We start from the raw sequence: 16146 nt of genomic DNA on the forward strand, positions 1-16146 counted from the left end.
CCATTCGAACGACGTGTCCTAGCCATTTAACCCTCTGAGCTCTTATGAACGTCACTATCGATATGTCCCCGTAAGCTTCTTGTACTTCTCTATTAGTTCTTCGTCTCCACTCACCATCCTCGGTTTTCACTCCTCCCAGTATTCTTCTTAACACCCGCCTCTCCCATACTCCCAGTTTTCCTTCCATCTGACTTGTCATTGCCCACAGTTCAATTGCGTACGTTACGGTTGGTCGTACAATCGTTTTGTACATTCTCAGCTTTGCCGCTCGAGATATCTCCTTTGAATTTAACATATTGCTAATCGCCCCTATCGCCCTGCTCCCCCTAGTGATCCGTTTGTGTATTTCCACACTCTCGTCCATCGTATTCGTTATTGTGACTCCAAGGTAATTGAAATTGTTGACTTTTTCGAAACTATATGTCCTCTCACCCGCCTGGAAAATGACGCCTGTATTACTAGTGCCTACATTTTGTCGCATTTCCATGTATTTCGTTTTATTCTCGTTTACTTCCAGCCCATACAATCTCGCCGTTCTTACTAGTGTACCAAACATCTTTTCTAGCTTGTTACTAGCGCTAAGTCATCTGCATAAGCGACTATTTGGTGTCTTCTTTGATAAATGATTCCGCCCCCTTCCATCCCACTTTCTCTCACAATTGCTTCAAGAACAAAATTAAACAGCACCGTTGAGATTGGGTCGCCTTGTCTTAATCCTATCCTTCCAGTCACACTTTCCGATACACATCCGTCTATCATAATTTTATTTCTGGTATTGGTTAACGTCATTTTTACCAAATTGATTAGCTTCGTCGGGATTCCGAAGATTTGTAGGGCATCGTACAGTTTTCTTCTGATAATGGTGTCATACGCCTGGCGGAAATCAATAAATAGTATGTGCAGTCCCAAATTTTGTTCGTAACTGTTGCTTTGCAGCATTTTCATCGTAAAGATCTGGTCCGTTGAACTTCGTCCTTTTTTAAAACCTCCTTGGTATTCCCCCACGACTCGTTCCTGGTGCTCAGTTAGCCTGTTCCGTATTATCCGCGCGAAAATCTTATATGCCACATCGAGAAGCGATATTCCGCGGTAATTTTCGCACATACACCTATCCCCTTTCTTATGTATTAGGCATACGATCGCGTTATGTCATTCCTGTGGCATTTGTTCTCTTCTCCACGCCTTTATGATCAGGTTCGTTACTGTCTGTTTAAGCCTTTCTCCTCCCCACTTATATAACTCTGCTGGTATGCCATTTTCTCCAGTGCTTTTGTAATTTTTTAAATTATTTAGCTCTTCTATTACTTCTGCTTTCGTTGGTTCGATTATTCCCTCGTGGTTGCTCCCCTCTTCTATCCTCTCTTGCATTTTCTCATCCTCCTCACGCTCATGCTCCTCTTCATCCCTCTCCAGTCTCCCGTAATACTGCATAAATATTCTAATCTTATGGGTGGGTGTTCCCGATCATTTCCCCCTTCTTGTTTTTTAGATGTGGAATGCTGCTGGGCTTTGAGTCTTCGCGATTTCTCTTTGCTTCCTGGTAGAAGTTTCTTAGCTCCTTGTTCGCGTACATTTTCCCTATTTTCTCTAGCTTCGCTTCCAAATACTCTCTCTTCTTTTGTCTGCATATTTGCTTGGACCTTCTGCTTGCTTCTTTGTACTCCCGTTTATTTGCTTCCGTACTGTGTATTAGTAGTTTCATTCTAGCCTCGTTCCGTACTTGCAGTATCTTCCTGCATTGTTCATCGAACCAATCCTTCTGTTTTCCTTGGTTTTTCTTCCCACCAATTTTTCCATGGTATCCTTCAATGTGTTTTCCATTTGACTCCACTCCTCCTCAATATTGTCTGGTTTCTGTAGCTTCTTTAATGTATAATCTAGCTGCTTCGCTGCTTCCGTTTGCACCTCTTGGTTTAGAAGTTTTTCCACGTTATATTTGACTAATGTGGTCTTTGCTGCTTTCCAGTTCTTTGGTGGGCCTTGTCTTAGTGTAGCAATTATTAGGATGTGGTCTGAGTCGATATCGGCGCCTCTGTAACTTCTTACATGTTGTATGTACCTTTGGTGTTTACTTTCCATTAGTACGCGATCTATCTGGTTTTTGGTCTTCGCGTCCGGCGAAATCCACGTTGTTTGATGTATTTCTCTGTGTTTGAAATTCGTGCTCATTACTTTCAATTTGTTTTCCAAAGCAAACTGTATTGCGATTTTTCCGTTTTCATTTGACTCGTGGTGTTTACTATTACCCCCGGTTACTTTGATATATTCTTCCTCCCTTCCTATCTTGGCATTTAAATCCCCTAATACCATTTTGACATCGTACTTGGGAGTTCTCTCCAATATCCTTCCCACTTCTTCATAGAACTCACTCTTAACTGTCAATTCCTTGTCCTCCGTTGGAGAGTGTATATTTACTATTGTTATTTTCCTATATCTCCCTCTGACTCGTAGTCGACAAATCCTTTCATTTACGGCCTCAAAATCCACTATTGCGTCCTTGATCTCATTGTTTATTAAAAACTCCTCCACTATTATAGAAGGTGAAGTTGTCTATCGGGATGACCTGTTGTCCTTTTTGCTTTGTCTCCTGTACATACCAACATACCAAGAGCCGAGGAGTTGGATGAAGAGGAGTTCTACGCAGATGTGGAGTCACCTCTAGACAACCTTGATAGCGTCTCCTCTCTTCAACCTAAAGATAGCCAACAAGGAAATTCAAGTACAAGCGATGACTCTTCGCCTCCTCTAAATATCGCCCGAAAATGATTGTTACAGTTTACCATTACCTCGATTTTAGGTTGTTATAATGAAGAAAAAAACATTTTTTCCCATACCGACACGTTTTTATTGAATTTAATCCCTAATTTTGTGCATTAATAGGTAATTTTAATCCCTAGGGATTAAAAAAAACTTTTTTCTGCAATCGATATCCAAAGTAGGCATTTGCGCTCGTATTTGACAACGCAAACGTAATCTTTTTCGAGGAATGTCACTTTGTCGCTTATAAGCGACAAAATAAAAAAAACGCTCGCTCTTCCAATTATTAACTATAAATCAAATATGCATTGCTCAGAGTATCCAATGACAACGAGTAAATGACATCTTTCATTTAGGCATAAGATTAAAATGATTTGAGTGAAAAAACCTTGTGTGTAATTCGAGCACAAATTGATTGTCGATTTCAAGAGATTGCCGCGCTCGTTCGTCGCGCGTCAACTGTCTCTTTCAATCGACAATACATCATTTTGCGCTCTTAATACACAAATAGCTATAATCCCTCATTTTTTATTTTTACAACATTCAGAAAGTATTCATTTTCTTTATTTTCAGAACAGGTAATATGAAAAGCACAATTTATAAAGGGCCTTAGTGTACATCCAGCTCTTCCTATATAATGCCAAATAACTGAGTTCTTCTCCGCCTCAACAATGGTAAAAACACTTGACTTTTAGTTTTTGTATCTGGAATTTTAACTACCAGCATCGATTCTCCATCTTCTATGTAGTCTACGTTCATTTTTAACAATTCCTCTGATCTGCAAGCTGCAACTTCCTCCAATATCCATAATTATTGTCACAATCTACAACCACAAACTTTGGAAGCATGAGCATGCAATGTTTTACACAAACTAACCTTTAGCAGCAATTGACATCTTAGGGGATGAAAGAAGCGCCTTCGTATGCTTCGTGACTTTCGTCTTCAATATTTTTAGAAGGGTTTACAGGCGTGATTTTACCAAAATAAAAAAAATCTTAATTTTTGTTGACAGTTACAAACAAGCGAGCGTAACTGACATCCTAAAAAGCCTACATTACTTTTTCATAGTTTTTATAGCATATTAATTTTGAAATGGATTCAGATCGGTCGGTATTGGAAAAAATAGTATAAGTAACACTGGATTAAACTAGTTTTTGTTCCCTCAAGAATTTTAACGCCCTCGGCTTTAAACCATTCTTTCAGGAACAAAAACCCTTTTTAATCCCTTGTTACTTAATATACCTACTATTTAATGTAGGTAATTATTTTATTTTCACTTTTTTTGGAAAACTTGTCAATATTCACAGAGCTGTGTCTCTGGAACTAATTCGTTTACAGATCTCGCACACAACTCGTCTTTTAGGCAATTTTCTCTGCTTCAGAAGTGGTAATAACACATTTCCTATTCAGATCAATCCTTTACTTCTTTTTTTGCGAAAAACTGAAAAAAGTTCCAAACTTCCTCGAATTCACCCTCTATATCGGCTGGCTCACGTTTCTGAGGGTTGCAAATCTAGATTTACACTGTCTAGGTTGTCCATAACGACATATTAAAAATGCAAGTTTACAGTATTTTTTTCAATGTTTAGTGTTTAAAATACAAGCGTTGAACTGTTCTTTTTTGTATTTGTCGCTTATCATTTCAACTTGATAAAAATATGCAGGTCGTTCTTTGTATAAAATTTCTTTATCTTTACAGTTTATTTACTAGGTGTTCCTTGGATAAAAATGGAAATGCGTGTTAAAAGTAAATGTGTTTGGATAAGACAATAATTATTAATAACATTTTACGTTGATATTTAAGTGTAGTGAAAATTGTGCGGCTTGAAAATGTGGAAGGGGAATTAAAGAGAAAACGTCTTAAGGAAGTATAAGAAACATTCTGGTCGACACTTGGATATTCCTCATTTTTTCCGACAGAGGGGCGCTTAGTGATTTTAGTCTGTCGAGTTTAGTGAACATTAAATTTGTTTTGTGTATATAGTTAATTTAGGTGGTGTTGTGAAAAGTTAGGGTATATTTTATAGCTAAGGTGTTTGTAATTTTTTTTAAACATTTTGTCACCTGTGTTTATGAACCCAGTGAATGTTGAGATTCTTGTTATTTTCAGCAATTCGAGCGGATATTTGTAAAATACAAATTTTATGAAGTGTCGATGGAGATAAGCCAAGTTTGTTTCAACATTTATTTATTTTAGCCTTGTAAAATCATCTTAATATATAAATCAAGAACGGCTGGACTGATTTGTTAATATTTCAAAACTACAAAGATAATAGCACAGATTTATAAATCTGTGATAATAGTATGTATTGCTATGTACAATAGCAGACGAGCATTTGCGTGTGTGGGATTGTACGTGCTGGGATACGTTCGGGCTCTCATTTCTTCCACCAATAACAGAAGTTACTGGAGAAAGGAAGTCAACTACATCTGTGGTGTCCGTAGATTTTTGCGCGCGCTCCACCATCGGTAGACGGCGGCACGCGCATCGTAGCGATGATGGATGTCAATTCCGTTTGTGGTTCCTTTTCAAGTACATACGATTTGAAATCTTGGGGTCTTTGATGCTGTTCACAATCTGGCGCACCCAAGTAGCCGCGCCACCCCAAAAAAGATTCAAGAACAAGAAGACTCTTGGCCTAGCCTTAAAAATGGTGGTGGACACAGCATTTCGAAAACTGCCAACGGACCAAGGTCTCTGGCACAACCGTGCACATTTGGTAAATTCAACACATGAAACACAAGCCACGTCCATGTGGACCTCATCAATCTTCCATTCGCAATGATTGACCGTCACTCGGTTGTCTGTCGCAACCCCCAGTAAAGACAAATCAACCGAAGTGGTTGCTCGAGCATTTTGGGAGAATTGGATTCGAGACGCCGCTCACATCAAGGTAAGGAGTTTGAGGTTAAATGAATTGCCATTCTGTACCATGGAATTGGAACCAAACACCAGCATACGATTGATGTATTGTTCCATTTTTAAACGTGTTGTACGATGTAGACTGGGATCAAAGAGAATCTTTTTTAAAACACGTTTTTATTGGTACTATTGCGGCTATCGATTTCAACCACGTAGGGTCATCTTCAGGCCGAGCGTCAATACTATAAAATGATGAGGCATGTACTATTATTAGCGGAGTAGTATGTGTTAGTTGTCAGGAAAGATGTTTACTAAAAGTGAGGTACTATTATTAGCGGAGTAGTATGTGTTAGTTGTCAGGAAAGATGTTTACTAAAAGTGAGGTTTCACACAACCTCACTTTTAGTAAACATCTTTCCTGACAACTAACACATACTACTCCGCTAATAATAGTACATGCCTCATCATTTTATAGTATTGACGCTCGGCCTGAAGATGACCCTACGTGGTTGAAATCGATAGCCGCAATAGTACCAATAAAAACGTGTTTTAAAAAAGATTCTCTTTGATCCCAGTCTACACCAGCATACGACTCCTTATAGTATCGCCGGATCAACGGCATGGTGGAGCGGCGTCACAGAACGTTAAAAACCGCCCTTATGTGCCACCCTCTTGACAAGAAATAATATTCATATAAATTTTGATCATTCTTTTTAATATGTGGAAATTACCGATTCGTTTGATGTATGTTGTTTGTAAACTAACATTGTATCCGTGAAAGAAGCAGTCACGGGGGTGGTAAAAACTGTAATCAAATGAGTTACAACACCTAATTCCGTGATTCTGGTCGACATTCAACTATAGGCTCGAAACCCCGAACGAGGGGTGAGTGACATATCTTAGGGGCAAGATTATGCTAATAAAAACTATTCGGTTAAGAATCTATGTGTGATATATGAGTTGCGATTCAATGATTTCCACATATTTTGTCGTGACATTGCATTTGCCTACAAGGCCATGTAATTTTCCATCTTGCTCTTAGGAAAAGGATTTTATTGTACCAAAGATTAGTCTCATCCTGTGTATTTCACCTTTTCACAGACTTTAGGTACCTGCCTACCTGACCCATTGTTCCCAACTTTTGAGTGGTATTAACCAAATGTTAAAGTTTTTCTCCGTCGTACTCTTTTTACCCTTGTGAGTTGCTTTTGCGAGAGTACGGCATCTTTTGGCTTTGCCTTACGTTAATGTGCATCAACTTACAACTAAATTTCCGGGCTTTCTCAATCTTCATAATATGAGCAATAATTATTAAACAGACTTTTCAGTTTTCACCGTTTTAGTGCTGCAGTACTTAAGGTGATAGCCCGTTACAACTAAAGTAAGGGGGTCCTGCTTTAGATGTTTCATCGCGTGCTACTTTTCAAATTTAAGCGGGATCTTGTTTAGTTTTGGAGGGAATGGTCATTCGAATAGCCATTTTTAAACGTTACCAAGTTGACTTTATTTCCGTGTTCTTGTAGTGTCAAGTTAGCGTAGAACCTGATGGGGGCTAAGTAGGTACCTACACTACACAATTCTTATTTTTTAGAATCCAACGTTAAAGAGAAGAAGGTGGTTGGGATTTAAAAAAAAAATCAGTTTTCGCACTTTCAAAATTAAAACATTTCAGATGAGTTTCTGAGCACTCTGTGTAAATTAGGTGGGTACCAGATCTTATTGAAGCAAATCGTGAAAATAATCGTCTGTCCTACAAAACCCATTTTATGTGAAAATGGAAATATCCGACAAAAACTCGAATAATTTAACAACTGTTCAATTTTGGCTTATATTAAACTCCAACGTTTAGGTGAGATTTAAAAAATGAATAAAAACTAGACCCCTCCATTGGAAATAATGAAGGGTGAGTCAATTACCGATAATATACTAGAGGTTGTATAAAACTTATTATTTTTGAAACGGTTAATTAGTTTGTCATTCAATATAATTACACCATAGTATCAGTGGGTTTAAAGATGAATTTAAAATCGCTCGATTTCAACATAAAAAGGACACAGAAACTGAAAATTGTACTCACATGCATAAAAATCAGCTAATTTTACGTCCCCCGTTCCGATTTCGTGGTGTTCGTATGATAAACATTCATAGTCCACGGCAAACATTCGACTAGCCTGCATGTTTAGTTGCCTACTACTCATAAAATATAAATGAAATTTCACATACACTTCACAATCCATGTACAACAATTAGATTGCTTAATCTGAATATATGATGGATATTACCAAATACAAAACAGCGATTATTAAAATATCTGTAGGACTGCTATTAGAATGTAATAAAAACACGAAGGTGGCTTTATGAATTTTTTAGGTGTGGGTACACAAAATTGAATCTATATTTGAATAAACGGTACACAATACAGCATATAGGTACTTATTTATTAATTTTTAATGTTTTTAATGTACTGCACTTGTTTACAGTGACTCTATATGCAAACTCGTTGTCGGCAAATGTAATATTTTCATTGAATGAGATCTTAGCCTGAGGCCTTTAGTGCCACTGGCACTGAGTTGCCTAACATTACATATCAGTTCTGCCCTATAAAATCTTGTTGCTTACAATTTTTCTATTCAGATTACAACTGTTGTTATTTAAGATAAACGAGTTTTAGTGCACTTTTAAAAAATAAAAATGGTACTTTTGCGCTCTTGATGTCTGTCTGTCTGTCTGTCTGAGACACAAAGGCTCCGGGACTACACCACTTAAGTCTTGGTATTGATGGCACAGATATACGTAAAGAACGTATATCTGTGGTATTGGTGTCATTCGACCAGAAATTAAAAATTATTTCATGTTTGTATGCTCGGTAAGGCAGGAAATGTCCATAAAGGCTATTAAAATCCAAAAGCCAAATTGCTCACAAGTGGCTTAACGAATTTTTTTATACTTATTCGTGATTAATTAAGAAAGAGTTTTTTAGATGCAGACGTATTTTCTGTATTGCAAACAACATTCACTACTTATCTATAACTTTTTAGGTCTCAAAATATGATTGAAATACTAAACCTGCTACCATCAGTTTTAGTGGAATTTTTCTAAAGAAAAAATTCCCTTTATGTTTTGTCCCTCTAACTGGAGAACGAAAAGAGACAGCGATGTCAAACTTTCGGCAATCGATTTCTACATTGGGAACTGGGTAATTTTGTAAATACTGAAATGTTGGGACTAGGTTAAGTTGTCACCCCTAAATCGGCACCCCAATTTGTTACATCGTTAAGATATTGTGCTCATTTTGTGCACATTTGTGCGCCTCTCGTTTACAAGAAAATCTAATTTTTCCATTGGGGTTCCACCTTAATGCTGGAACACCATCATTCTCGTATCCACATGACTATAATATCATGGTTTTGTGCTCGTTTTGTGCTGATTTGTGCGCCAATACTCAGGTTTTGTGCGCCTTTCCTTCCGGAGTAATTCCAAGTTTGTAAAGAGGGTGCTAACTTTAATAGTCGGAGCGACTTGAAACTTATGTCATAGTTTTGTGCCGATTTTGTGCACCTTTCTTTTCGAAAAAAAGTTTTCCTTGGTACTTAATGCTTCCAACTTACAACTTCCGCGTATGATGATTAACGCCTTATCGTAATTAATAGGATTACGTTATTGTTACTTGATATTGAAGACTATTACATACACTGTGTCCAATATAAGATATGTCTATATCATGGGGATCTCGAACACCATAGAAGATACGATGATGGCCAAATTAGAGAAAAGATACGGAATTAAACACTTATTATCATACAGTGAAGAAAACCAGAAAATACGGATTACTTTCCGAGATATGCCAGAAAATCCAAAATTTGCTGATTTTGTTTTTATTTTTTCCTTATTGAGTGAGTTATGTTATTTGAGCAGTTAAGGAAAAGAAAAATAAAGCACTTTCTCATTGCCACTATTTCGTTTCTGAGTAATCATCAACTTTTTAGCGCAGTTTTTTAGAATAAAAAAAATGTGCTATTGTTTGCGTTTTGTCCATCCATCCGGACCCACTTTGACCGTTTTGAACTACTTTTAGGAGAATGGTCCCAGAGTCCTGGAATTTTTTGCAGTAGAAAGCCAATACCTTGAAGGTGTGCCAGACGGCCATCAAACTACTGCCCTTCTTTCTGTCTTCTTATCAAAGTACGGGGGGAGGGGGAAGGGGGGGAGTGGAACTAGTTTTATCCTTCATGGTACTCTAATGAAAGGTCTCACCGAAAGGAATTAATTTAAACTAACCATAGTCTTCCTCTTCCTTTTCGATCCCTTGTCGTGATCGGTTATAATTCCTTATATCTTAAGAATGAATTGTCAAAGGGAAGTACCTACAAAGGGCGATTGAAACGTTTGGAAGAACTATAACCATTGGGCATTTAAATAAAATTTGATACATAGCCACTTGGAATAAAACCAAATATAACGCCAGTTTCAAAATTTGGTTTTGCGCATGCGCAGTGCCAACTTTCTTATTTATGGAAGAAATTTCGTAGGGGTGTTTAAAAAAATGCGCTTTACCTTCACAAGGGTTGTGCACAATTTGTGCTTGTATTTATATGGCCCGTGAAAAAAATTACATACTGTATCGAATACCACTTTTTATTAGCGCATTTTTTAAGAATTAAAAAAAATGTGGTATTGTTTGCGTTTTGTCCGTCCGTCCGTCCGAACCCACTTCTACCGTTTTGAACTACTTCTAGGGGAATGGTCCTAGAGTCCTGGAATTGTTTGCAGTAGGTAGCCTATACCTTGAAGGTGTGCCAGACGGCCATCAAATTTTTCTATCTAAAAGGCCCCCCCCCCCACGGATTATTTCCTGAGATACTGTTTCTGAAAGAACTTTTACATACATCCAATCCAAGATTTTCCATACGCATGCCTTTAGTGGTGCCAAGTTAAACATTAGAAAATGGGAGGGGAGGGGGGGACACATGTTCTACCCTTCATGGTATTCTAATGAAAGGTCTCATCGAAATAAATTGGTTTGTACAAACTATAACTTTCCTGTGCGACCTCTTTTTCGAAATCAGTGAGCGACGGAGCCTGAAAGAGGGGAGGGGGGTAAAAACTAATTTTATCTCTCATTGTATTCTAATTAAAGGTCTCAACGAAACGAACCGTCTTCTACCAACTACTACCCTTCTTTCTGTCCTCTTATCAAAGTACGGGGTAAAAAGGGGGGGGGGGGGGGGAACTAGTTTTATCCTTCATGGTACTCTAATGAAAGGTCTCAACGAAAGGAATTAATTTCTACCAACCATAGCCCTCCTCCTCGACCTCTTATCGTGATCGGGTATGTTCCCTTATACCTCCGAATTGTCGGAAGAGGGTACTCACAAACAGCGATTGAGACGTCTGCAAGAAATATATCCATTGGTGATGTCAAAACAAAAGCTATTTCGGTTTCAAAAATGCGCTTTATCTGCACAAGAGTTGTGCACAATTTACACTTGTTACGAATGCAGCGATGTACGGCACACAAAAAAACAAAAGTTGGAAACTGTTGGTTTCAACAAAATGGCGCACTCGCACACAGCGTTCTAATCGTACAAGAAAACAAATCAGACAAGTTTTTCATTTTCTAGGAAATTTGTAGTTGGTATCGAAATCTTGAACTCGAGGGTCTCGTGTCCCATGCCAGTTGACTTAAGGCTTGGGAATTCCATCAGTAAGTTGGACCCCCAATGGAGAATTTTGATTTTCTCGCCGTAAACGAGAAGCGCACAAAATTTGAGCATTGGCGCACAAAATTAGGACAGTACTTTAGCGATGTATCAAATTGGGGCGATTCACATCTTTGATTACACTTGGTTCTTCTTCAAGTAGTGTGGTGAAAATGTGCGCCGGCTAACCATTAATCAGTGAATTCTGGCCTCTTAAGGAAAGGGTAAAAGATAAATAATAAGGCAATAAAACGGTTCTTATTTCCATCGAGGTACCTCTTTGCTGCAATAGAATAACATATTAGTAAAAGGAGGTTGAAAACGAAATAATCCTGTAAAGTAAATAGTTAAACGAGATTCATTCAGAAAAATCCACTTTTATAGGAAATACTCGTGTTTAATGAAATAAACTCACTGTATAATGAATGACCATCAGGTGCTAAAAGAAAATTATAGTACTTTTGTTATTGCCCTGTACAATAAAATAAATCGGACTGCAATACGTTAATATGTTAAGAATTTCCAAGCGCAGATCTTCTAGTGCACTCGGTGTTTACCGACATCAACTTGATATACAAAGTAGGTGGTTATATCGCCTTTACATAAATGTACAACATTAAATGGCGCTTGAACATTAAATTCCCGTCAGTGTTTGTGTACCATGAATTTTAGATGCCTTCTCCTAGCTGCTTTGATATAGGATGGGTTTGGACCCCCGCCTTGGCACGAACCGGCTACCGACTTTTGGGGCGTGGTTTCTCGTTCAGGTGCTCAATCGTGAAAATGTTCAACTACATTGTGTTCTTCCTTGGAAATAATGATCCCCAGGGCGAAGATAACTTGTAGACACTGGTTCGCTCTGGGCTTAATTTCTTCCTTCGGAATTCACCCAATGGACCGATTGACTTGCACGGCGCCTTTGCAATAACGACTAGCGTAGCGTAGCGTAGCGTAGCGTGTACACTCGCCTAACGAATGATGATTTCTCACTATTTACACTCATATTTATAAGTACCGCATTTTACCTGTCATAAGCGCAAATGGTCTAAATACCCACTCCACACTTGCGTAAGCTTTTTCTCATTTTGCATCAGTAACGAGTAGACGTACCTATTTAACAAACTCTCCTCTTGCTCTTTGCTACAATACGATATCGCTTGTAATACTTTCGTTCATGTTTGTTATGTAGCGGTACATACATATATATCCCTATGCTGAACAAAATACAAATCCTAAAAAATACTTTTTTGATGAAAGATCGCCCATTACAACTTGCTTGGAAATGAGAACGGAAAAGAAATGGTTTGAGTAGGAGCATAGTACGAACCGGAATATGCTGTGATCTCGTACTGTATAGGTGTCCCTCAGCTTTTACCAGCATGGGTGACTCTGTCAGTACTACCGTTGCCGCTAGTTCGGCCCATTTCATCATAAGGACAAACAAATTTACCTCGACGATAAGGCGAAGGTACTGTAGTATACTTAACCCCCAGGTTCTACGCTAACTTCACACTACAAGAACACGGAAAAAAGTCAACCCGGCAACGTTTAAAAACGGCCACCCGAATGACTATTCCTTCCAAAACTAAACAACAACGCTTAAATTTGAAAAGTGACACGTGGTAAAACATCTAAGGCAGGTGAAAAGTTGGTTTAATAATGATCGTAATTATTATGATTGTGAAAGCTCGGAAATTTAAGTCGAAATAAATTACATTGCAAAAATAAACTTTGGAAATGGTAGTTCACCGAATCAAAATAGAAATAGGCTGGCAAAAAAAATAACTTACCAATAAAAAAACCAGCCGTCAAATTAATATTAAATGGTGTAGTAAAATTAATTGTTTGTAATGATGTGAATGCGTAACATAAAATTATAACATCACAAAAAGTAGCATATAGACTTCAAGAGGTAACATTATATAGGTTAAAAACAAGTTTTTGGGAATTATAGGTCAGGTAAGCAGGTACCAAGATTTTAAGAAAGGGTGAAATACATAGGATGTGACTCATCTTTGGTGCAATAAAGTCCTTTTGTTAAAAACAAGATGGAAAATTGCATGGCCTTGTAGGCAAATTTAACTAAAAACAAGATATGTGGAAATTATTGAACTCTCGACTCATTTATCGCACATAAATTCTAAACTGAAGAGCTTTGATTAGCGTACTCCCGCTCCAGCAAGATAGGTAACCCGCCCCTGGTTTCGGGGTTTCGAGCCTACAGTTGAATGTCGAAGACAATCACGGAATTAGGTGTCGTAACTCAATTTTGACTACAGTTTTTACCACCCTCGTGACTGCTTCATTCACGGAGAAAAATGTTAGTAACAAACAACAAGTCAGTACATACATCAAACGAATCGGTAATTTCCACATGTTAAAATAAAATGATCAAAACTTATATGAATAATGAATGTTACTTCAGGAACGAGACCAAGTAATCAACATCAATAAACATAAATTAAGCAAGCATTACACCAAAAACGTAAACAATTACAAGCAGTAGCATAACGGTATCACATATGTGATTCTTCAATGCGGTTAAACCAAGCAAATTTCAAAAACAAAGATTCAAACACACAAAAAATATAAAATGTGGCATACAAAACACAAATACGATATAAAGAAATGCAAAAATTACTACCTGCATTAAAAAAATACAAAATAACAACAAACATTTATGGAGCGATGGGTTCACAATCGCCATTCAAGACAAGATGCCCAACGCCCAGAACAAATAACCAACGTTCCTGCTTTCTAGATGGCGAAGGCAGCTTTTCCCCCACCTAGAAATTGCATGGTTGCCAACTCCCAAAAATGTATGTATCGTCTAAGTTGTATATACAGGGTGGAACCTTTCACTATATTGAGGGTCCTCGACGGTTGAAAAAAATCATTGAACTTCCCATGATATTTTCATCTGTAGATATGAAAAAATGACTACGTCACGTACATTTCGAAACATGTAATATAAGAGATAATAGTCCTCCACAAAAAATTTAAAGATGCGCTCTTCTAAATACCTGAAAAATGGGGTACCTTTTTAGAGAACGGTCTTGGTCAACTCGCAGATATATACGTTGTCTGTGGTCAACTTTCTTCAGTACAATACAACGCCTCTCATCGTCAGAATCATCAAAACTTTGCCATTTCAGGTGACAATCCGGATTTCGCTCCATAGGATTTTTGTCGTTTCCAAAACCTGAAAGATTTTCATTCAGATGAGGTCGTCTTTCACAAACCACCCGATTTCTACACCAAGGATAAATAGCTTTAGTTTAAGGACGTTCGTCCCACATGCCCACGCTTTTTATTTTCTCATAAATATTGGGAAGCAAAGTTGAAAAATGAAATGTTAAAAAATAATTCTTAGAAATGGCAATTGGAGCATTTTCATAATCGCCCTCGTGCATTCCATTTAACATGAATAATTGGATCGCTTTATTAACTTCGTATTTATATACTTTGAATGGAATGCACCGATTCGTAAAACAAAAATAAATTATTTACGGCCCCTTCAACTCCACTAAATGCGTAATAGTAATCATAATCATGATAACAAAATTCTGTAAGTGAAGAAGATGATTGGAGAGGAGTAGCCGTCACCTTTTAAATAATAGAGCGGCGTGCCAGCCCTAAATTGTTTAATAAACCCTTTTCCGTACATGGATAAAACTAAAACCATGGATTTATATTTAACACAAAAGTGTTATAATTATCCAGGTACGCCTACACATTTTTACGAGCCCCATTATATATATCCCAAATATTTGCGCGATTCCCTATACACGGCATCTAGAATTTGAGGAATGCGCGCGTAGGAAAATTTGTTTTCCTGTTTACAATTTGTGAACGATACGCGCGTATATTTAAGTCTCACTGAAAGGTTGATAACCATAGAGAAAGAACGTCCCCAAATTTATTACGATTGACGATGAGGATAGGTATTTCGAATACGTAATTTTGAAAATAGAAGCAGGACGATACGAATATAAAATGCCACGAATTCCACACATCTTCAGGTTAGCAAAAATATCGACATTAATAACTCTATTAATATATTACGAATTTTATAGGTTCACGTGCGTGCATGATTTAGCAACGTGAGGGTTTTAATTTTATTTTTTAGACGAGCCCCAAATATAGTGGTAACTTGTGGTTGGATGGTAATGTCGAACTATTATCACGGCGTGGTTGTGGTGTTCTAGGCGAACCAATGCTGTAAACTTTCTGTGGGGACTTCGAAAACCACCCACCTCAAAGTTGCATTATGGAGAATGACGAGTAATACTTTGGTGGAGGGGTGCATTTTATTCAGCCTTATCGGCCTTAGAAGTTGCCATGTTGCATTGTGTCCTTGTTGGAAACAAAAAATCAAAGTGAAGAAAGAATATGTGAAAAGGCTACATCTTTTTACAAATATATGATAGGTAACACATCCGAAGGATCTGAAGGAGTTGAAGAACTTAAAAGTGCCGAAGATCTGTAGAATTTCTTCTGAAAAATATGAAGAGCCGGAAGAATTTTCTAAAGAAGATTGTAAAGGACGTGAGGAATGTGAGACATTATGAAGGATGTGAACACTGAAAGAATGTAAAGAACGTAAATAACCTAAAGAATTTTTAGGATCTCACGGACCTGAAGTATCTGAAAGATCTGAATGATGTGAAGGGCATGAAGGATCTAAAGGAAGGGAATTCGAACGACTAATCTGTGAGATTTGAAGCGGTCCGAACCTTCTGAACCATTTGCGAAATGTAAGGAATATAGGGGTTTAAGAAATCTGAAAAAATCTCTGATTCTTCAAATGAATAGAAATTTGTGAGA

At 37.6% G+C, this 16146-nt stretch overlaps 1 protein-coding gene across 1 annotated transcript; it reads right to left on the reverse strand.

Annotated features, from left to right (window-relative positions):
- Positions 1–1698: 1698 nt before the first annotated feature.
- Positions 1699–2310, reverse strand: LOC116174630 (craniofacial development protein 2-like). The gene has a single exon (XM_031492570.1). It carries the CDS (start codon positions 2308–2310, stop codon positions 1699–1701), a length of 612 nt encoding a protein of 203 aa, XP_031348430.1.
- Between the last annotated feature and the right edge of the window lie 13836 nt (positions 2311–16146).

This window comes from Photinus pyralis, unplaced genomic scaffold (assembly GCF_008802855.1).
Source record: "Photinus pyralis isolate 1611_PpyrPB1 unplaced genomic scaffold, Ppyr1.3 Ppyr1.4_LG6, whole genome shotgun sequence".
In the NCBI taxonomy this organism is placed as follows: Eukaryota; Metazoa; Arthropoda; class Insecta; order Coleoptera; family Lampyridae; genus Photinus; species Photinus pyralis.

What these genes read in the sequence shown, in the direction of transcription:
- LOC116174630 (XM_031492570.1), bottom strand. Translation starts at nt 2,310, where the DNA reads ATGGTATTAGGGGATTTAAATGCCAAGATAGGAAGGGAGGAAGAATAT.